The sequence below is a fragment of the Lichtheimia ornata genome (genome assembly GCF_029851405.1).
Source record: "Lichtheimia ornata isolate CBS 291.66 chromosome Unknown scaffold00051, whole genome shotgun sequence".
Classification (NCBI taxonomy): domain Eukaryota; kingdom Fungi; phylum Mucoromycota; class Mucoromycetes; order Mucorales; family Lichtheimiaceae; genus Lichtheimia; species Lichtheimia ornata.
In genome coordinates this window covers 172483-193935 of record NW_026695371.1, presented here as the reverse complement: position 1 = coordinate 193935, position 21453 = coordinate 172483, and the positions used below count along the sequence as shown (strand labels likewise).

At 43.6% G+C, this 21453-nt stretch overlaps 9 protein-coding genes across 9 annotated transcripts; 2 read left to right on the top strand and 7 right to left on the bottom strand.

Moving 5' to 3' along the window:
* Window positions 1-84: 84 nt before the first annotated feature.
* On the bottom strand, window positions 85-627 carry O0I10_009115 (uncharacterized protein; the record flags this gene model as incomplete). Its single annotated transcript, XM_058489112.1, has 4 exons — window positions 85-153; window positions 263-319; window positions 397-467; window positions 573-627. 4 exons carry the CDS (start codon window positions 625-627, stop codon window positions 85-87), a joined length of 252 nt encoding a protein of 83 aa, XP_058340160.1.
* A 3221-nt stretch (window positions 628-3848) lies between these two features.
* O0I10_009114 (uncharacterized protein) lies at window positions 3849-5156 on the bottom strand (the record flags this gene model as incomplete). The annotated part of the gene is made up of 6 exons (XM_058489111.1): window positions 3849-3980; window positions 4043-4183; window positions 4279-4505; window positions 4671-4830; window positions 4893-5012; window positions 5082-5156. The coding sequence occupies 6 exons, from the start codon at window positions 5154-5156 to the stop codon at window positions 3849-3851; spliced, it is 855 nt and encodes a 284-aa protein (XP_058340159.1).
* Window positions 5157-5610: 454 nt separating this feature from the next.
* O0I10_009113 (uncharacterized protein) lies at window positions 5611-6278 on the bottom strand (the record flags this gene model as incomplete). Its single annotated transcript, XM_058489110.1, has 3 exons — window positions 5611-6011; window positions 6100-6183; window positions 6242-6278. The coding sequence occupies 3 exons, from the start codon at window positions 6276-6278 to the stop codon at window positions 5611-5613; spliced, it is 522 nt and encodes a 173-aa protein (XP_058340158.1).
* A 70-nt stretch (window positions 6279-6348) lies between these two features.
* O0I10_009112 (uncharacterized protein) lies at window positions 6349-6915 on the bottom strand (the record flags this gene model as incomplete). The annotated part of the gene is made up of 3 exons (XM_058489109.1): window positions 6349-6428; window positions 6508-6703; window positions 6763-6915. 3 exons carry the CDS (start codon window positions 6913-6915, stop codon window positions 6349-6351), a joined length of 429 nt encoding a protein of 142 aa, XP_058340157.1.
* Window positions 6916-7621: 706 nt separating this feature from the next.
* On the top strand, window positions 7622-9103 carry O0I10_009111 (uncharacterized protein; the record flags this gene model as incomplete). Its single annotated transcript, XM_058489108.1, has 1 exon — window positions 7622-9103. One exon carries the CDS (start codon window positions 7622-7624, stop codon window positions 9101-9103), a length of 1482 nt encoding a protein of 493 aa, XP_058340156.1.
* Window positions 9104-9334: 231 nt separating this feature from the next.
* Window positions 9335-11078, bottom strand: O0I10_009110 (uncharacterized protein; the record flags this gene model as incomplete). The annotated part of the gene is made up of 4 exons (XM_058489107.1): window positions 9335-9648; window positions 9705-9790; window positions 9923-10076; window positions 10139-11078. The coding sequence occupies 4 exons, from the start codon at window positions 11076-11078 to the stop codon at window positions 9335-9337; spliced, it is 1494 nt and encodes a 497-aa protein (XP_058340155.1).
* Window positions 11079-15082: 4004 nt separating this feature from the next.
* Window positions 15083-15648, top strand: O0I10_009109 (V-type ATPase, G subunit; the record flags this gene model as incomplete). The annotated part of the gene is made up of 4 exons (XM_058489106.1): window positions 15083-15085; window positions 15157-15238; window positions 15311-15411; window positions 15481-15648. 4 exons carry the CDS (start codon window positions 15083-15085, stop codon window positions 15646-15648), a joined length of 354 nt encoding a protein of 117 aa, XP_058340154.1.
* Window positions 15649-15883: 235 nt separating this feature from the next.
* O0I10_009108 (uncharacterized protein) lies at window positions 15884-19971 on the bottom strand (the record flags this gene model as incomplete). The annotated part of the gene is made up of 19 exons (XM_058489105.1): window positions 15884-15948; window positions 16011-16273; window positions 16331-16440; window positions 16501-16516; window positions 16593-16858; window positions 16928-17049; window positions 17122-17181; window positions 17240-17505; window positions 17563-17665; window positions 17729-17825; window positions 17879-17923; window positions 17978-18096; window positions 18157-18216; window positions 18285-18357; window positions 18416-18502; window positions 18558-18578; window positions 18645-18830; window positions 18887-19443; window positions 19500-19971. The coding sequence occupies 19 exons, from the start codon at window positions 19969-19971 to the stop codon at window positions 15884-15886; spliced, it is 2988 nt and encodes a 995-aa protein (XP_058340153.1).
* Window positions 19972-20162: 191 nt separating this feature from the next.
* Window positions 20163-21239, bottom strand: O0I10_009107 (uncharacterized protein; the record flags this gene model as incomplete). The annotated part of the gene is made up of 1 exon (XM_058489104.1): window positions 20163-21239. The coding sequence occupies one exon, from the start codon at window positions 21237-21239 to the stop codon at window positions 20163-20165; it is 1077 nt and encodes a 358-aa protein (XP_058340152.1).
* Between the last annotated feature and the right edge of the window lie 214 nt (window positions 21240-21453).

The window sequence follows — 21453 nt, the reverse complement described above, 5'->3', positions numbered from 1 at the left end:
GACATTGTACAAAAACAACCGTGGTGTTGGTTGTCGTATGTTTCAAACTTTGGTTCATGATCGCTTGTGTTGTGCTACCATTGCCTAGCAACATTGCTTTCCTTGCACGTTTCGATATCCCACAATCAACATGCTAGGTTCATACAATTGGATCTGTGCTTGTGTAGGAAAACTCGTGAGTGACATGAAAACACACACACACACGCCCTATCCACTTTTTCATTTCCCTTGCATCCCCCCCCAAATCTGAGTGAAAACGTACCATTGACTTTAACGCTTGATCTGGTTTTACAAGAGCTAGTTCAACTGTGATGCTGATCTAACACGGAGGATTTTTAAAAAAAGATATGAGAAGGGGGGAGCAAATCAGAGCGAGTAGATGGATGGAGAAGATACCTTGTCCTCATGTTGCGCATCCAGTGCTAAACCTAAAAGTCGTGTTGCCGTTTGCTTGGGAGTGGGTGTATCTGAAAGGGAAGAAAATGATGCTTGCTTCTTGAGCATGGGTCTTGTACTGCCATTATTACCACCTCCACCACCAGCAGCCTTTGATGTTGTTGACGACGACGTACCACCAACAAGGCTATTGTATTGCATGCCAACGATCAACAACCTCATCTCCATCATCCACAAGATCCTATGTAAAAGAAGAAAAAATACGATTATGGTGGGTGGTGGGTGAGTACCATTTGCAACCGGCATATCATGCACATGTTTTGTGTGTATATGTACCACATCCTTCCATCCTTCTAGTCATGCAAAGTAGCTGAGTTACACAAAGAGGTCCCTCTGCATCTTTTGCTCTGCCAGGGTCCAGCGACTTGACATTGAACGAAGACCACTCTTCATATAGCATCATGCTTACAAACATAAAGGTGTCTGTATCTCCAAACTTTACAATGAAACGTGGGGTTTTTATTAGAGCAATGGGCTCAGCTTGGCCAACAGCACCTTGTGTGAAAGTTTCACGTTCAATGTCGCAACTAGCCCAAAAAATATTTTTTTGTCGTCGTCGACCCCCAGATCCAGTTTGGCTGGTGGCGACATTGCGAAATCTGGGATTAGCCACGATGAACTTGAAACTGGCACCCAAGGTGCAGTTGGCCAAGCCGAGCACACTGCTCTAATAAAAACCCCACGTTTCATTGTAAAGTTTGGAGATACAGGCACCTTTATGTTTGTAAGCATGATGCTATATGAAGAGTGGTCTTCGTTCAATGTCAAGTCGCTGGACCCTGACAGAGCAAAAGATGGAGAGGGACGTGTTTGTGTAACACAGCTATCTTGCATGACTGGAAGGATTGATGGATTATACTTTATGGCTATCCACAATAGTCCATATATTACGCGCTATCAGCCATTTCCTCACAATCAGCGTTGTTGCAAAATCCACTGCATGGAAATGATTCTCCTGCTCCAGCCGAGCATTTCCACCATTCAAGTTTCTTGATCCGAGCCGATTTGACTGAGCTACGCTGGAACAGCAAACATGAAAATTAATGAATCGCAGACCCTGCGAATGTCTCCGTCTTTCAAACTTTTGCACGCACCCATTCCAAATTTTCAAATGAAGGGGGAAGTTTTTATTAGAAAAAGCTGATCAGCTTGCTCGAGAGCACCATTGTGACCAATTTTCAAGTTGGAGGTGGACAACTTCGGGGCGGTGGGCCGTTCACTCTTTATTGCCATTCATCCACCATTTGGACACCCCCGCATTTTGAATCTTCACAATGAAGCTTATGGTTTTTAAATGAATGAGGTTGATCAGCATATCCCATCGAACCTTCTGGCAAAGTTTCAAGTTCGAAAAGGAGAATCCCAAGGTAATACATACTATTTCGATGAATCATGAATCCGGCGCTGACATGCTCTCCGATCTCCATAGTAAATTCCACATTGTACCCTCCCATTCAATGTTTTTAAATGAACACGAGGTCTTTTTTAGATCAACATAATCAGCATATCCCAGAGTACCTTGTGTGAAAGTTTCAGGTTCGAGAGGGGCAATCTCAATATCAAGGTTTGATGTACAGTGTTCATGCATTTATACAAGAGGTGTCCGATCGATTTACTTTCCACTTCTTCCACTCTCAGCTCTTCCCTCTTCCTCCCATTCCCAACTGTTGCCCCATTCAAGTATACAACTACCACCTGCGAACGACTGTCCTGCTTCAACACTTCATGCCAATCCTACAGCTCTCTTGATCCCATTGTCTTTGACTGAATGGCAAGTCGATGGCGTGTACACAGCCTTCTTGCCACTCTTCTACAACACACGAGTCTTGACACAACACACGCTCTTGCACACTCCTCTGCCACAACCAGTCGTAACAGCATTCATTGCTGCAGTTGCTATTTACGCCATTGTCTCGATCGTCGTTCTTTACGTGCAGCAACTTGCCCCACCACCTTGTTCACGTGTGCAGCAGATAGCCATTATATAGAAGCAGCCTTAGCTACATGTAGCAACTTGCTTCAATACATGCGACTTCTTACGGATATGGATATGGATATGGATAATGGTTTGGTATATGGACATGGATGTGGGTATGGATACGGATGTGGATGTGGATTTGTATATGGTTATGGATATGAATATGGATATTGCTCTGGTTTGGTACATGGAATGGAAGGAATTGAGTATATACAACGCGTGAAAAAAGAGGGCATTCATTGTCAACTTGCTTGATACTTCATCCTGCACGATTGGTGCATCGAATTACCTTGCATTACACCCTATTCTATGGCTGTTACTATCATCATCCAGCTCCATGTTTTGACACGCCATGCATATAATTCGCCTCTTCACATGCATTCATCCACCTCTACACAATGCACCCCCAAATGATAGCATTACCCATAACGATGTATCCTCCTTGAAGCATTTTGTTGTACCTCTCGATCTAATCTTGCGAATGATGTTGGATTACATAAAAAGCTACATCCTTTATCGGATACGACTCTGCATTGGCGAACCATGTCTAAGATTCTGTAAGATCTTCCTTCTCTTGGGTTGGGACTCGTCGTGTGTGAGAACATGATGCATTGTGCTATGTATAGAAAGGTTTATGGTACAGTATGGCAGATGTCGGATATATAAGCAACTATGCACTTGTAGATGCTGTGATAAAGGGAAAACAGGGGAAGAGATAGGGTCTGATTGATTCATTGTGTCTTGAACAAAGGCTGTATTCGATAGCATAATCCTTCCTTTCTTTGTGCTTATCCTGCTGATGCACCGTAACAAAATTAGATCTTGTAAGATGCATAGTAGTTCCCATCGCAAAGCACACCACAAGGTGCGGATGATTGAGATCGATATGCGATAACGCGGATTTATTTTCTTTACAGTATCCCAGGAGACTATTGCTAGCCAATGTCTAAATGTATACCCTATCCTCTGTATCGGTCATCCCAACATCGAAATCCAATTCATGGTCCCCTCTCTCATATAAGACGCAAACAATCATCCCTTCAACGTGGTGACCCCAAGCCAACCATCACTTTAACCATGTACAAGAAAGCTGCAATCCCATATGGTGCCCCTTATTCATTATACAAATGGTGTCAATTTTGTCGTGTACAGCATTCGGCTATGTCAAGATAATCGCGGAGACCAACAAGATCAAAGTTATCAATCGTAATCTCGAATATGCATGGTACTGACGTAGTGCAAGCTATATCCATTTCCCCGACAGTGCCGATGAGCCGTCCAAAATCGCTGCATAGATATGAAAGGTAACAGATCAAAAAGGTGACCTTTGTATTTTGAGGAATATGGAAGAATGCCACAATCAAGCAAGAATCTGGTATCTTCTTCAAGTACATTGATGCAATCCCTTTGCCCTTCAATCATCTTTTTGCTTTTGATCCTGCGTCTTCTCTTCTTTGTCTATCTTTTTGGCTGCTGAAATGATGCTTTCAATGTTGTACTTTTTGAACTCGTTGAAATCCTCGACGGCTGAGAGCATACAAATATCCTAGAGATGATGCATTAGATATCATCCAATGGTTCATTTTCGATTCCAGCCTTTCTTTTTACCTGACAGATCTCGGCAATGATAGTGATCTCGGGGTTATCCAGATCGACATGATGACCAGGACCCACTACCGATGCAAGCGTTTGGATCACTGACATGCGATCCATTTTATCACAGTTCCGAACACGGGCAACCACGGCAAACTGGAAAAAATCGGGATATGGGGGCTCATGTCAGTTTACAAGTGGACGATCACGCACGCACATACATAGCAATATGCGTGGGAATAATCATTTACCGCTTTGGAGGAAGGTTGCTCATCATCATTGTCATTGTGAAACTTGGGCGCCAAAATGGGTTTACTGTTTTGTTCTATGGCAGGCAGGTTGGCATTGCAAGTCGTTTGCACCGGCAACAAGCGAGAGACATAGCGCGTTCGTTTGCGTTGAGTTTTTGCCAAATCGGAAAGAATATGATGGACAAATGGTACTGGCTCAATAGGATCCCGAGTCTCGATGAATAGCACTGATGTGGAAAAAGGTTTATAAAGAGATAAGCAAATCAGAAAAACGAGATAATAAAGTTTCCGCTCACACAAAGTACCGGCCCCCCCAAAACGGCCCCCTTCTTCTCTCCCCCATGACAACATACCCTTCCCGATGACCCCACCCCATCCCATCCCTTACTTACCACAATCCATGTTGGTGGAAGTATTGATGAACTTTCTCTTTTTGCCCTTCTTCAATTGAGCAACTTCCTTCTGAATGGCAGCTTCAATGTCATCTTCATCATCATCATCGTCATCACCCTTGTTCTCATTGAATGCTTCAGGATACATTTCAGCAGCATACTAAATAGTACATACATGTGTCAGCCATGTGTCATCATGCATCATAAGAGGATTAATAATACCTGTTCAAACATGTCAATCACTTCTTTGGAAGCGGCTGCCTCCTTTCCTCGTGTACATGTAACCATGACACCCTTCATATTGGGCCGGATAGCAAATTTGTCATAGGCCTTGACTCGTTCCTAAAAACCCCATACACAACGCATGAGAGACATGACGATCGATCTCGAGGAGCTGATCAAAGAAAGAACCTTGGCACAAAAGAACGATTTGGCACGCTTTTTGCGTTGATCTGATCTTGCCGTGTTGGATCGTTTGTTGGACATGTTGCGGTATGCGAATGAGGCGGCTTTGTTGCTGGTTGACTTTTTCGGGGGTGGTTGGTGGTGCTGTGTGTGTTGCGTGTGTGGTGTTGGTGGGTGTGACGGAGTGTTAAAGAAGCAGCTTGAATAAGCAAGTTGGATGGGGTGGGTCAACACCAAAAGATGGAATGATCGGTTGCTTCCGGATACAGCAAACGTGAAATTTATTACTATTTCCGCTCGTGCGTGTGTGCTACTCTACCATTGGTTTCCAAAAAGTATACAATAAAGGCGTGGATGGGTGGGAAAATGCTGTGTACAGGCGAAATCAAAAATGTGTTGTGTTGTGTTCATGACATAATATAGGTTACATATCAGGAGGATGGTCAATTTTGTTGGTGAGGGTCTTCTTGCGAATTGTAATATGATGGTTGAATAAGGTGCGGGGGGAATTGATGGCGTGGGTGGGTGAAATAAGTTACTGAGTCTGCTTGGTCAATTCACCATCTTGCACCTTCTCAGTAAAAAGATCAATCCATGATTTGACCTTTTCGTAAACCACAAAAGTAACAGCTTGACCAGGAGCCACACGCAATACACGTGGAGTCAAGCCCTTGTAGAATGCCTTGAAGCCTTCCTTGGTATAGATTTCGGTACTCACAGTAACAACACGTTGCCAGGCGTTGCCAGTGAGGTTGTTAGCTCTTTGAATACGAGTCTTCACAGTATCAATAGGTGCGTTAGAGAGAGGACCCATGGCACCAGAAATACCACCAATCACCAATGTTTGGTATGAAGGAAGCTCATCCAACTTTTGGAATTTACGAGCATGCTTCTTGAGTTCCTGGTAGGCAGTGAAATTGGCAGCTTGGTTGGTAGCTGGATTGAACCGTTTAGTCATCATTCATAAAAATGCCCTTGTTATCCCATATCCCATATCCCTTTATCAAATTCCCATTCCACATACCTTGTCTCAAGGCAGTCAAGCCGACACCCTTGTATAAAGCACCAATACCTTCCTCCTTGACGATGGTGTAGAGTGCGTGGGGAGCTATTGTAAAACATGAGTTAGCACATCGTTTGTCATAATTATCGTATAAAAGACTCGCCATTGCGGTACTTGGGTACGTCGAGTGGATCGCTCATGCTATGTCTTTGTGCTTGCAATCTATTGGATTATGAAGTTAGTGACATTGCAATGACAAGAAGGTCGTGTTCAATCAAATTTCCTTATTTTAATGAGGTCCATTGGGCCAACCACCATAATAGCTTCCGTTGTACCAGCAGCAAGACCAGCTAAAGAGTCAAAAAGCATCAATAAGTAATCAAAGAAGACATTAAGTATGAGGTTGATAACTAGATGTTGCCAACTTACCAAGGAAAACACCAGTACGGCTAACAACGCCATTCTCGTCAGCGAGAGCACCCTTGTAGATCTCAAAGGAGCTGAATCGAATAGCCATCTTAGGTACGATACCACCAATGACGGCACCAAGACCCTTGTAGAGAGCGAAGAAAGATTCATTTTGCACAATGCGAATACCAACACCTAGGAAACCAAGGCGTCTTCCCTAAGTAAGTTATTAGTAAATGCATGTCAAAGACGTTGGGTTGTAATAAGGTTACTTACAGAGGCGCTAACTTGAGCTTTGCGAGCGAGTTGCATTCTGACTTTGACCGTGTCCAATGGATGACAGGTGCATGCTTCCATGAAACCAGCAGCACCACCAGCAACCAAATGAGTGAGGATAGGGGTCTTTTTGCCGTCGTTGTTTTTGCTCATGATGATAATAAAGAAGATTAAAGAAACAAAAGAGAGATAAGAAAAGAAAGGGGCCGAGAAATCCAAGTGAAACGGTCCATGTATTTATGTGTAAGCGATAAGACGTAATTTTCATGTGCATGGATCTAATCATTTGACATCCACAGCAATTGCACTGCCTAATTCGGCCAATCACGGAGCAATGCGGGGAAGCCTGCACATGCCTTTTGTACCACCTTGCCGCCTGAAGTCGCCTCCGGAGATTTTGCCAGGGGAGTTTGACAACATTTCAACTGGCTGAACGATCTTCCAATACTTTTGATTTACCGCACTAGCCATTACTACTGACGTAGTAAGGATAAAATGCGTGTGAGCATTAGTGGGTGTTGAGTTGAGCGGTTTTTCAAGAAGCAAAGATGATGATGACTGATCTTCGTATCGCCATGAATCATCGCCTCGTATCGTTTATCCAGAGGAGGAGCATTGCATGATGCAACATGCATACATACACGGCTGCTGCTACATACTACCACTACTGCTGCTGCTTTTGTCTTTCGGAGAATTACATACAAACGTTATTATTGACCTTTGTAATGCAACGCAACGCGATGCTCTATTGTGCGTTTGTCTCTTGCATATTGCTTTTCTTTCGTTTTGGGCCGCTTTTCATCATCATTCACCTTTCTTTTTTCCGCTTGCATTTGTTGACGACGTTTGGCCATCACCCATGAGTAGCCCATCAGTAGCAACAGCACAAGAGGATGGGCCAACATCAGCACCCCCTCTTGAGATGGGAAAAGAATATCGATCTCACCGCCGAGAACAATCCGCACACCAATGGTTTTATGATGAGTTTTCTTCCATTTACAGACACATGGCTCCCGATCACCTTTTGATTCATTCATCACCATCGTCATCATCTTTTGAGTTCAATCATCATCGTATCATGACGCCACCTTTATTATCATCACACACACCAGCCACATCACATCACGGGGCCACACTTCCAGAAAGCATGGAACAAGTGCATGTATGGCGTGAACGTGCATGTTCCGATCCGTTGCAGATGCTACACTTGTGCATGTCACTGATCGACAGCCAACCAAAATTGGTTACAGTTGCGGAGCACCTACCCCAAGAGCAACAACAACAGCAAATGTCACTTGCTTATGGTGTAGGAAGAGAAGCATTTCGATTACTAAAACGACTCGTGAGCACAGCTACCAATAAGCGTGTGGCAGGAGAGGCTCAATTTTTACTTGGCAATTGTTATGGTACGGGTCAACTCGGTGTGCCATTGGATCATGAACGTGCGTTTCTTTGGTACACACAAGCTAGCAAGCAAAATCATGCCGAAGCAACCTATCGTACAGGCGTATGCTATGAACTTGGCATTGGTACATGCCATGACGAACGACGTGCCTTTACTTTTTATCGCAAAGCTGCCCATCTTGCCCATCCCACAAGCATGTATAAGCTTGCAATTGTGTATTGGTACGGCTATTGTGGACAACCTGTTCACGCTCGTGAAGCCATTTCATGGTTACAACGTGCATTGGCATCGTTACCAGAAGCACGGTATATGCTTGCCATGCTCATTCTTTATAGTGAAAACACAGACGCCCTTGTGGTGCCCGATAAGCGATATGCGATTGATTTATTACATGACGCAGCCAAGCATGGTCATGCTGCGAGTCAATTGAAGCTGGCACAGGGGTTTCTATATGGTGGACGTGATGCATTGGAAGGATTTATGGATCAAGATAAAGGATTGGGAGTGTATTGGTATGCACGTGCCATTCACCAAAGCTGTCATCCTGAAGCAGCCATTATCTTTTCTATATTGTGCCTTGCAGGATCAGCGTATCCATACATGGATCAATCCGATCATCATGCATATCAATGGGCTCGTAAAGCGGTTCAATACGCTGCACGTCGTCATGCTCGTTTTGGTACCGATAGATGGATTCTTGCCAAGGCATGTTATTTAGTAGCCGTGTATACCGATCGAGGGATTGGGATAGAGACTTCCTCTGAAATGGCTATCCCATGGTTTCAAAAAGCTGCATCATTAGGTCATCTCACAGCTGCAAGGTGGCTATCCAGCAGTCAACAACAGGAAGAAGAAGAAGAAGATAATAAAGATACCAGCAAACAACGTGGGCGACGGCGAATCCCTTTTACAAGGCATCAATGCATTGCCATGTAAAAATCACTCACACATACACATCTCTCTTATTCATCCATATGATACCCTGTATAACATTCATCTTTTTCTGTACAGTGTCCTTGTTTATTACAAGCAAAGTGAAAAAAGAAAAGGCATAGAGAACCCAAATTGATGCTGTAATTGTTGTTGTTGTAGTTGTTGCGGGAGGATGAGGGAATATTGAAATGGGGGTGATATATTTACACGTCGCTTCATTGGCAGCTGATTCTTTCAAGTAACCGTTCGTTGATGAATACCATCCGTCATGGATCGATCACGCATCTCGAGTAGGACTTTGTAGATTTGTTGAGCTGAAGGCCGATCATCAGGGTCATTCTTGAGAGCGGATTGGAGAATGGGAACAAAATGACGGTACATTGGATGAATCTTTTTAGGATTAAACTTGACAGTTCCATTCTTGGCACGTGTCAGCACGCTCTCTGAGAATTCCTCGTCACTCAGCTGAGGGGTAAGTGCTTCGGCAATGATGGATACGGCCATGAATACATCGGATTTCTTTGAGAAGCTGTGTTGATGTAACATTTCTATAAATGAAATTAGTTTCATGTGGGAGTTTTGGTGTTGACTAAGAATGAATTACCTGGAGCAGCAACTGCTTTTGTCCATTGTACACCAACATAACGTAAATCAATCCAGTCATCATCACCCCGTAATTCGACACATGACCTAGGTTTGTGAAAGTTTGTCAGCATTTGATTGTTTCACCCCTTACACACACACCCATATCCAACCCCGACGTTATCAACGCATATGCTTTCACATCCCCCCAACTTCCTTCTCTCCCCCAATCCAACTTACCCAAAGTCAGTAATCCATGCTGATCCACATGAATCGATCAAGATATTTTCCAACTTGAGATCCAAAATGCCAATGTTCATCCTGTGAGCGTCGGCCAATCCAGCAAAGAGTGTAAGTGCAATCTGCAAGACTTGTGACTCATGAAGGTAGTTGTCTAATCATCATTATTAATAAGGATGATTCATTCCTTTTCCCCAATCCCAGCAACCTTTTTACCTTGTAGATTCTCCATATAATCACGCAAGTCCCCATTTTCATAATATCGTTGAACAATGTAGAGATCATCTCCTGGAACCAATCGACCTCCTCTTGTTTGCTTGCACCGTAAAATGCCAATGCATGGATTCATGTAAGGACACACCGAGAGTCGAGCAGCAAATGCAAGTTCACGAGTGATAGCATCTTCAAACGTCTGCTTGTGTTTCTTTGCACGTCGAAATTTGCATGCGACAGGTACACTTTGATATTCGGCAAGCATCACCATTCCCATTTGACCTTCGCCCAAAACACGCTTCAACTTGAGATCTTCAGGATCAATTGACAAGGTGATAGGTGGCATAGTGATAGCATGATGATCGTTATTGTTGTTGTTGTTGTTGTTGCTGGTTGATTTTGATTTGGATGGCTTTTGTCTTCGTCGATGTGATGATACGGGTCGCTTTTGTCGCTTTTGTCGATTGGATCGAGAAAGTAGGGCTGGTCTTTTTCGACGGCGTTTGGTCGTACTCAATGATGATACCATGTCTTCGTCGTTCTCACTACTACTTCCTGCATCATGTCCAGATTCCATATCTTCTTCATCCACCTCATCAGCCGAGGATAAATAGTGCTTGTCGTTCACCAAATCATCAAACTCGCCAGGTTCCATGATACGTTCATGACTCGGCCGTGGACTACTGCTGTTACTATTGCTGGTGCTACTGCTGCTACCAAATCCACCGCTACTGCTGCTGCTATTGCTTGAACGCATGTATCGATGCTCGGTTGAAATGGAATGCAATGGTAGTGAAGTACGTTCTCCAAGGGGCATCGTCTCCTTTTGCTTCATAACAGCACCATTGGATTGAGGCACGGGCGTGAAATCGTCTGGTTGTTGTGCCCATTCAGGAGTCGCGTTCGTTTGCCGAATACTGTTATTGCTGCTGCGCGTGAGCATTGTGTGTGCCTGGACGATCTTGTTGTGGTGTTGTTCTCGATTGGCAAATTTAGATGTGTGTATGTTTGAAACAAGGCCACACAAAAGAGAGAGAGAGAGAGAGGAGATAGAGGAGAGTGTCAAGAAGAAACAAAAAACGGACGTCGTGGCGGCGACGACTACGCATGCACCGCACTGACCCAACATGGCAGATATCAAAACATTGGAGGATTTCATTCATTCATGCTCATCACAATCTATCATTCCCCCTTAAACCTATCTCTTTGTATTTGATCACTAATAAACATTCCTTTATTACTGGTAGCGTCTCTAATACAACAATTCTGAGATGATTACAAAGAGTGAAACGTGTTGTCTTCTCAACAAATGGATCATGTCTATGTGTGCGTGTGTTGTTCCTCTTCAGGGGGATGGCCACATTGTCATTGGCGGTTTCTTGGTACATCTTTGTAAAGTGGCCTTCACCGTTAAGCATTGAATCCAGTTCTTCTTGATCATGGATGTTCGCTTACACTAAGTGCATAGAGCTCACTCTTTGCTTCATACGTATTGCCGTCAGACGATACGGACACTTGTGCACGATCTAGAGCTGATGCATAGTAAAATGAATATTGTTCTTTGGCTCTTTGCAGCACATCTCATAATCGCTTTGGATACAACCTGCACATGTCACAATGAATTATAGATCAGATGAGAGCAAATTACACCTACGAGTAACTTACTTGATCCATTACAGAAAACATGGGCCTGAATTCATAAACCTGCAACTCTTCTCCCCCTTTTGAAGTAGCTGCAAATTGTGGAATAACGCTCCCGGGTGTATAATGTCGAAAGATCCTATCGGTGGCGAGAGTAACGGCATGGTCATTTTGCTGAATCCAAGGACTTGTTGGTTCTTGAGCCATCATAGCATGAGATCATCGCCTGCGTAGAGGGAAACGACCTGAAATTTCACCCACAGCGGAGGCCATACATACATCATACCATGTAATGCACCCATCCCAAAGTCGGCTGCAGCGATACTTTCTCACCATGCGCAATGCTAAATGAACATGTTCTTTTAGTAGCGTATTCGAGATGTGATGCATTCGTACATGATTACCTGGATCAAGGCTTAAAATATCTCCATTCCATAAGGCTATGAGTGCTTGTAATTCTGTGGATCGGAAAGCAAATCCTCGTATAGTTTACTGCTAGCAGCAGCTGTTGAGATAACAGAAATGCCATCTTCCATGAGCAAAGTGTGGCCATTTGACCTCTTCCAGACGCTTCAGTAAATCCTCAGCTGTGAAGATAACGTAGTTGTTAATCGTGAGAATAAGCAAAATGATGTCAATCCTACACAAGGCTTCGACGTACCTTTGATTACACAATGTGTACTTTGGAGGTGACCTTGTAGAATTGATGGGAGGTTGAAGGAAAAGATAGACCACCACATTTCGATATTCTTGAACAAAATGTATCAGTGACAACCTTTGTGCATGTCATGCCGACCCTTCAAGTCTTGTGGTGGTAACATAGTGTTTCATTCTTCTCCACTTGTGATGTCCAAATAATGGCACTGGGCCTTGACGCCAGGCCAACCACCGCCTGCCAACTCATACAACGTAGATCTTACTTCGCGTTTGAAACTTGGTGGCATATAGCGTACAATCAAAGAAAAGCACAGAGGAGCGATGACATCATATACTTGCTGAACGCCGTATAGGATCAATGACAAGGTTGACCTTTCGAATCATTGACAAACATAGAAGCTAAACTTGAAGCATGGCGGCCATGACCCTTCGCCTTCGCCTTGTTTGTGGTTACGATAATCTGACAAACCGGAAACACAGGAATCGTTTGTTACTGCACCACCAAATCAAAACCTTTGGCCACATTTTGATGTCAATTTGACTTGACTCAGCAGGCTCAGGATGGCATGGAATGCGTACGACACCATGTAGTAGAGAGACCAATATCAGAGGACATGGGCACAATGCCACATTGAGGAGATGTCCCCAACAAAATAGCTCCCGACAACTTTTGCTCGACTGGGGTTGCATCTTCTGTAAAGCTGTAAAGGACCTTCCAGCCCCTTTTCCTTGGTATCTCACTAATCAAACAATCATCAATGTATAATCAAAAGGGAAAACCAATATTGACAGCCTTACATGTACCGCAAAGGATTCCCGTGTCAGTGAGAAGGGTCAAATGTCATCAAGGACAACGCAATGACTACATGGATAATTACAAAGATCAATGCTTGATGAGTACCACGGGTTTATGAACCACCGCATAGCCTCCATTTGGCACGTACCAAACGATGGGGGATGATGATTGAAATATGGGATCACGAAAAAATGCGATAGAGGAAAAAAAGATGTATGATAACATCGTGGCAACATCAGCTTTGCTTTAATGTACAGCTATAAGGCGTGGGAATTGCTTTGAATGAAAAATAAAAGCTGGTTGCGATTGATTGGGCTGATAAAGTGGTCAACCAATGTATACAAGAGGGATTAGGTAAGTATTTTGATCGAGCAAAAGAGTTGGCTAAGGAAAAGGGTTAACAACAATGCACTTTGGTCGAACCGTGACCATTTTTAGGACATGACATAATACGTAAACGAGATACGTCCATAATGCTACATGATGGCGCGGATACCAAGCTGCTGTAATTATGCCAAGGAGTGTCGTATCATTAATAGCTGCTCGCTAACAACATGCCAATCCCATCACGTGATTGTCGAATCTCATCCCTTGTCTACTGCAGTGCCATGCATTTGAGGCGCAGTACATCGCTTTGTGATGCATAAGGGATGTACAGAATATACCAAAAGCTGTTGGATGGCCGCAAAACATCTTCCACAAGAATAAATAAGGATACTACTTAGCAATGTTATCCAATTACGGCATCGAAATCATCTTAACCAGGAGCGTATCTAGTTGATAACGTATGCTTTTTCCTTTATTGTTGAAGTGAGATCTTCTTTGTGCTTTGCTTTTCTACGATGCACTCTCGACCATATTGTTGAAATGAGCTCTGAAAGGAACAAAGGGCTGAATGGATATCTTAAGCCTTGACACAACATTCTGAAAATTTAACAAGCTTGCATGTTAGCCATCATTGAGGTTTGCACGTCATGGATGACCCAACTAATACATACGAATACTCATCTCGCCTTCTTTTGGTTCTGGTTGCTTGGAGCCAGCAGGGCATGGTTCACCAGGATTTGGAGTGCTGACACATTCATAAGCTTGAGCGGGATGGGCGATGCTAAGCAACGACACCAAAAGCACCATAGCCAAAGTGATAGTTTGCTTCATGTTGACAAGGATAAAAAGTGTATTTGAAAGGGAAGATAAAGACAGGAAGGAAAAATGAATCCTACTGTATATTTATAATGGGTGGAAGGTTTATGTACATATGCATCATTGGTGAGTGACCAATACCAAAAGAGAAAAGTGGTAAGGAGAGTACATCCAACCCCACAATTTGATTGCTTTCAAGAATAAAACCAGTTTAGCCGTGTGCAGTAACGGATTTTCTAGATCTTCGATTTTTTCAAGAGGTATGATTAGTAGATAATCCAAAGAGAGGGCTATGATTCTACATCACTTGGATGAGGAAGGTGCCCGGAGATGCTCAAAATCAAGGTCAATGGTGGGCAATTTCACTCAACAACAGACATGCATGAAACAAGCATATGCTTTTGCCACTCGTACATACATTATGCAACAACATGTAGCATATCGTACTCATGAAGAATCGTGGTGACGGTGGTTGTGGTGTCATAAGTGTGCAAAGAGACAAGTCGGATGGATGGATTACAGTTGGCATGAATCAACGTACGTATATACATACACACACCACTTGACACAAATGCGGGGTGGATGAGCATGGTATCACACCGGCCACGCGGCATTTCAAAGGATTCGGTTGGTTGCCTACACTTCATACACTTGCTCATACCAGAAACGCCATCTCCTTTTGTTTCATTTCTACTACTCAACTCATCAGCATGGTAAGCATGGCAACCACGGCCATACCGCTAAAGAAGTTCTAACAAAAAATGGTGGTCTATTGTTCCTGTAGTCGGCATCGAGCTCGCAGGGAATCAACACTTTATTGGAAGCTGAACGCGAAGCAGCCAAGATTGTGCAAAAGGCAAAGCAATGTACGTAACCCTGCTAGTTCTCTATCTACTTGGGGAAGGTATCCTCTTGCTAACAAGGTCACTTTGTATTAGATCGTATCCAACGTCTCAAGGACGCTCGTTCCGAAGCAACCAAGGAAATTGAAGAGTTGAAGGCTCAAAAGAACCAAGAGTATCAAAACTTTGTTGCCCAGGTAACGATATCCAGGAGAGTGTATATGATGTGCATGGATAGATGCATCTAACATTTCACTCACACACAGCATTCGGGTGCATCGGATGCCAGCCTTGGTGCCGTGGATCAAGAGACCGAAGTCAAGATTGGTGAAATCCAAAACGCTTTCGCCACAAACAAGGACAAGGCTGTTGAAAAGATGTTGGATGCTATCGTCAATGTTCAAGCTAAACCCCATATCAATGCTCGCGTTTAAATAAACGGAGTGGGAAAGAAAAAAAGGACGCCATTCAACCTCGTCTTTTGTTGTATACCATCACCATCACCACCATTCACACTCTTGTCATTTTGTACAAGGATCAGCAAATAAAGAAACTTTGTTTGAGTAAAGCAAGGACTATGTGTGTATGAATGAATGTTGTATATGCAGCAAGTAGTTGTTCGTAGTAGTAATAGTAAATGGAATCATGATGAGGAGGCGGTGGACTTGATCACATCACGAATAAGAATTGAAGATCTTCGGCACTCAGCTTGTCCAAAGCAGAGGTATCACGACCTACAACAAAACCCATGAATAAAAGCATTGGGACCTTTCCATGTATCCTCCTATTTACTTACCCACTGTGCTATCCACAAGAGCCGTCTTCTTATCTTGTAATTGGACAATGCGGTTTTCAATACTGTTTTCAATAATCAATCGTGTAATCTTGATGGGACGTCGCTGACCAAGTCGGTGAATACGATCCATGGCTTGCAATTCGACGGCTGGATTCCACCAAGGGTCACAGATAAAGACACGGCTTGCTTCAACCAGATTTAATGCGACACCACCTGCCTTCAAACTGATAAGGAACACAGTGCAGCTTGGCTTGTTGTTAAAGCTATAAAACGAGCCATCATGTTAGAGATGAATGAGCACCCTAAGCAAGCATACTTACTGTTTAATGGCAGCATCGCGTTGTTGCGGTGACATTGTACCATCCAAACGAATGCATTCGAAGCCTGCACGAGAGAGACGCCAATAGACCAAATCGAGGAAGTTGACAAACTAAACACAGCTATTATGAGTATCCCTTGTACATTCCAATGACATCGTTCTTGCTTTTACCTGTGAAAACACAATGCTATAATAAAGAAAATAGGGGACATTGATTGATGAGCCTGTGTGATGACACCTTGGTCATAGTTTTCAATTCTTACCTCTTGATAGTACGATCCTCAGCTTGCAACTTTGATAATTCCTCAACAAGCGCCTCGATCTTCGTTGAACTTCGCCACTTGTCCATGTTGATACGATTGACAATGCTGGTCTTTGCGTATGTGGCATGTAAACCTGCTTCGTGTTGAAGTTCCACTGTAGGTTGACTCAAATCGACGAGGAAGTGGGCAAAGCATGTTGGACATTTGGGTCCTTGATCCATAGGAGCCTCTTCGTCATCAAAGCTTGCAAGGTATCGAATACAGCACTATAACAAATCAATAGATGAGTCATCATCCTTATCAACATTGCACATCATCTTCATATTCATCCTTACATCTCGGCAGAAGATGTGGCGACAATGGGCTCTGATTGCATCCTCCGGCGTATCACTGCAGAGCATACACACAAGTTGTTGATCGTCACCCGTCTTTCTCAACACAAGGTCAGGATGGTTGGCTGTAGAAATAAAAAAAAAAGAGTGGGTTGGCCTATAATCATCCCATCATGTTTCGTAGCCATTCTACTTACCACTTTGACGCATCTTGGTGAGCAACTCAAAGATGTTGGCATAGTTGTTGAGCACAGAGCCTATAATTTATCCATGAGTATAAGAAAAACCAAGTACAAAATAAGTCGTAATGCATGCCTTGTTCCACATAAGCAGAGAATTGGCGGGCAGAATCCGAAAAGAGTGAACGATAAACCTCTTCTTCTTCAGCGCTAAAGTAATCGCGACGCACGACCACCTTTCGAGGAGGCAATCCCAAATCATCGGCACATTGGACCTTGGTTCGTCGAAGCATCATCTTATCCAACAACTTTCCAAGCTTTTCCATAGCAATACGACCTTCGCCAACATAGCCATTGTGTTGAATCGGCTTGAGCACTTCATTGTTCCACCAACAAGTATGGCTATGAAAAAATGTTGTCAATAAGGGGGAGGTCGCCATTATTCAAAGTCAGACATACTCCATTGGACGATGACCACACTGGTCGCAGGATTTGCCATCCGAAAATTGCCAACTGATGGTCTTGCATGGACAATCCTTGCAGTAATAATAGGCAAAAGGATCTATAGCATAGATGCATAACATCATTTAGAGATCCGCTTATCACCTTGTTACACAAAACGTACCAGCTTGCATAAAGCGGATAAGAGAATACAACTCGCCGACTCGATTTTGCAAAGGTGTACCCGTCAAGGACCACTTGAACTTGGATTCAAAGTTGAACTACGCAACGCATGTTATTTCAATGGATCAACCCGTCTTTTGGAAAAACTTACCACTGCACGTGCTGTATTGGAAGATCGAGCTTTGATGTTGTGGGCCTGGGGGATCATCATCAGGGTATTGTTTTATGTCGAAAGCAAGTCCATCCATACCTCGTCAAGAATAATACGGTGCCATTGAACCTGATGCAGGATCGATTTCTCCTTCACGAGTTTGCCCTGTTTGGTTCGGCCATGTTCTTGATAACGGAAGGCAGTTTCAACAACCGAGTCTTCAATCCAAATGATATAATTAGTACAATGAAACGTTCATCGTTCTTCTGTATACTTACAAGTAGTGAGAACGACATCATGATCTAGCAATACTCGGACTTTGTTGGGTCGCTTATCGCCTATAGAGAGAGAGGGTTGCTTGTGAGAAAGAATGCCGTTGTGTAAAAGATAAATGCGGTATACATACCATGAAAGACGCAAACCTTCAAAGCGTTGTTGGTGTGTTTTTCGATTTCATGTTTCCATTGCATGAGGGCCACCTGGAATCAAATGAGTTAAATTACATGAGATGCATGAAAGTAACAAAAGAAGACTTACTGTGGGAGCAACGACAAGATTGGGGCTCTCTTCATCGGAAAGTAACAGAGCGATCGTTTGGATAGTTTTTCCCATACCCATTTCATCCTACATCACTGTTTTAGTAAGAGAGCAATAAAAGGACACTCATTGTGTAACTTACTGCAAGAATGCCACCCTTGAACTAGAATGATTCGACAATGAGGTGAGCAAAAGAGATCCATAGATGTAGGTTGACATCCATACTTACATCGTTGATTTCTTCTTGTTGTCGCATCCAGCCAACACCATGACGCTGAAATGGAAGCAAAGAAAGCTTGAGTTTTTCGGGTTGTTCAACAGGCTTGACAGGGGCTGAAATGGCATTATCAAGTTCATCCCAAACGTTGGCCAACTCTGGATGATGAGCCAGTAACTTTCTTGTAGTGCGTTTGGCCTATGTACAAGCATGATGTCAATAACAAGAATGAGTGAATGAGAATATAAACTTACATTGATGTTGGCACGTGAAGGATTTACAGTCCCAGGAAACCGACGAGGTTGTTGATCCAAAAGGGCTTCCTCATCTTCATCTTCGATTGTGCTGGTGTCATCATCCTCGGCCTCAGTATCAGTGGGAGGGACGCTTAGCCGAATGTTGTTTGGATTCAAAGTGCCAGCCGTTGTGGTAGAGGAAGCATCATCAAAGCCTGGAGTTGGGGATGAAGCACCAATATCGGTACTGCTGCTGCTGCTTTCGCCTTTGATATCTTCCAATGTAGCATTCAAAGCTTCTTCATCATGGACCAATGTACCATCAACCATGTCTTGTTCAACAAGTGTGGCACCAAGATCATCATCCTCATCCTTGACATCTTGTTCCTCGTCTTTGGGCTTCTCATCATCCTCATCCTTGATATCATGTTCTTCATCTTTGGGCTTCTCATCATCCTCTTGAGGAGTCGTCATCGCCGCCGACGCATTTTGCTTGAGAATCGCTTCACCAAGCTCATCAAGTTCACCCTTGCATACGACAACATTCTCCAATGTGTCTTCAAGCAACTTGGCATCTAAATGTTGTACGTGAGTATTGTATTATAGAAGCACGTATGAGATGTGATGCTACCTTGCTGTCCAAGTGTGGTCATGCCATGTTCTTGCTTGATAGACTGGTGGGAAGCTGTTGGTTCAACATCCTCTTGCTTGACCTCCAATGGTTCTTGTACAGTGTCTTCAAGGTCTGCCGTGGGTGTGGACGTTGTGCTGTCATCGCTTGACACAATCGGTGTGGGGAGTGTCATTCGGCCTTTGCCTTTGCCTTTGCGATCGCCTTCCGCAGCACCTTGATCACGTTGCTTGAGACGCTTGCTACTGCGCACAGGTGTCGTTGTGGTGGGTTCCATTCGTCGTCGTCGTACTGGTAGAATCAAGTCTTGAAAGTCATTGTCGTCGTCTGATAAAACAGTGATCACATTGGGGCGATCAGAGCTGCTTGTAGCTTCTCGGCGGCTTCTTGGAGTTGTGTGACCCGATTGGGAAGACGAGGAGGATGCACCAGTGGCTCTTTGAGCACGAGAACTGTTACGAGTGGTGACCATGATGCTTTATCGTAGTTCTTCAAAGGAGGAGGGGGGATGTGATGGAATGGGATGGGGCGGATAAAAGAGAGAGAGAGAGAGATAAAAAGAGGATGATGTGAAATGCCGATTGTTCAAGCTTTCATACAATAGTTATAACTCAGGCACGGAGGGCTATTGACAGCTTCCGAAAAAGAATTGCACCAATAAAATCATCCTTTTATTGACCATTTGCTAACCAACGCTTTCATTATATTCACTGATCTTCTTTCATCCATACTCCATACAAATCCATGCTTTTCTTTGTCAAGATCCATCTCCGTTTCAACTTCATTCATCACCATTTGTATAATCCTTCTTGTATTGCCGTCATAGCCAATGCCATTAGACATCATCTCTTCAACAAGTGTCATCATTCCATGTATGTCTCGCCATGCCTTCCATCGCACCGATAGCAATTCATTGTACACTTGCGTCGTACAGCCTGATACATAGCTCTCAATGCTGCTCGCCTTGACTTGCTCAAAGATCGCCACTGCCAAATAAGGTTCCTTCAATGTCATACTTGCATGATTGACAGCTCGTTCGATTAATCGATCATAATACCGAGGCAAAGGTCGTGGATAGCCATTCTCATCAGTCGTATTGCACTTTTCCAATTGCCTCTTCATGAAATGTACAAGTGAATCGCTCGATCTGCATGCCAAGATCGATTCAATCGCCTTATTTTCTTCATCACGATCACTCAGTGTCACATCGGACTTGACGGATAAAGTGGGTGTTGCTGGTAAAGATTGACTCTGTTTCTCGCCTTTGTAAAATGAAGCAAGCGAGCTGCGTGGCAAGGGTGATTTCGCTTTGTGTGGTTTGCTTTGTCGAAGTACCATATCGAGTAATTGTTTTTCGATCGATGAATGTATACGCTTAATCCTCTTGCTGCTGCTGCTGCTGCTGCTACTGCTACCACTACTGGATGGCTGTTGTTGTTGTGGTACTGTGGCTTTACTATCACTCTCGCTCCATAATGCATCCAATAATTTGCCGAAATCTCGAGTCTCTTTGGATGAAAACTTGGATTTGGATGATGATTTTGTGGTTGCATGGGAGGTGTCTGTCGGTGCTGTAGGTGGTTTATAGTCGAGAATCTTGGACAACAAGTCGTCTTGTTCAGGATCGGATTCTGATTGTGACGTATTCGAGTGGTTGCAACGATAGCATGGTAATGTGAGTTGTGATCGTGGCGATCTTGCAATGTGGGTAGCTGTTCGTTGTATAACGCGTGGTATCATATTCAAGGTTGGAATGAAAACTTTCTGCCCACCCTGGCCCGCCTTTTTCTTTCTATCGGGGTTCCACAAGAGCCCTCTATATCTCACGTGATCACTGTTAAAGAAGCTCCCATTTGGTTTCCATGACAACCCAGTCTCTAGCTAATAGGATCTACCACCATCATCCTCACAATAGCCCACCTTTACTTTTATCTCACATAACGAGGCATCATCT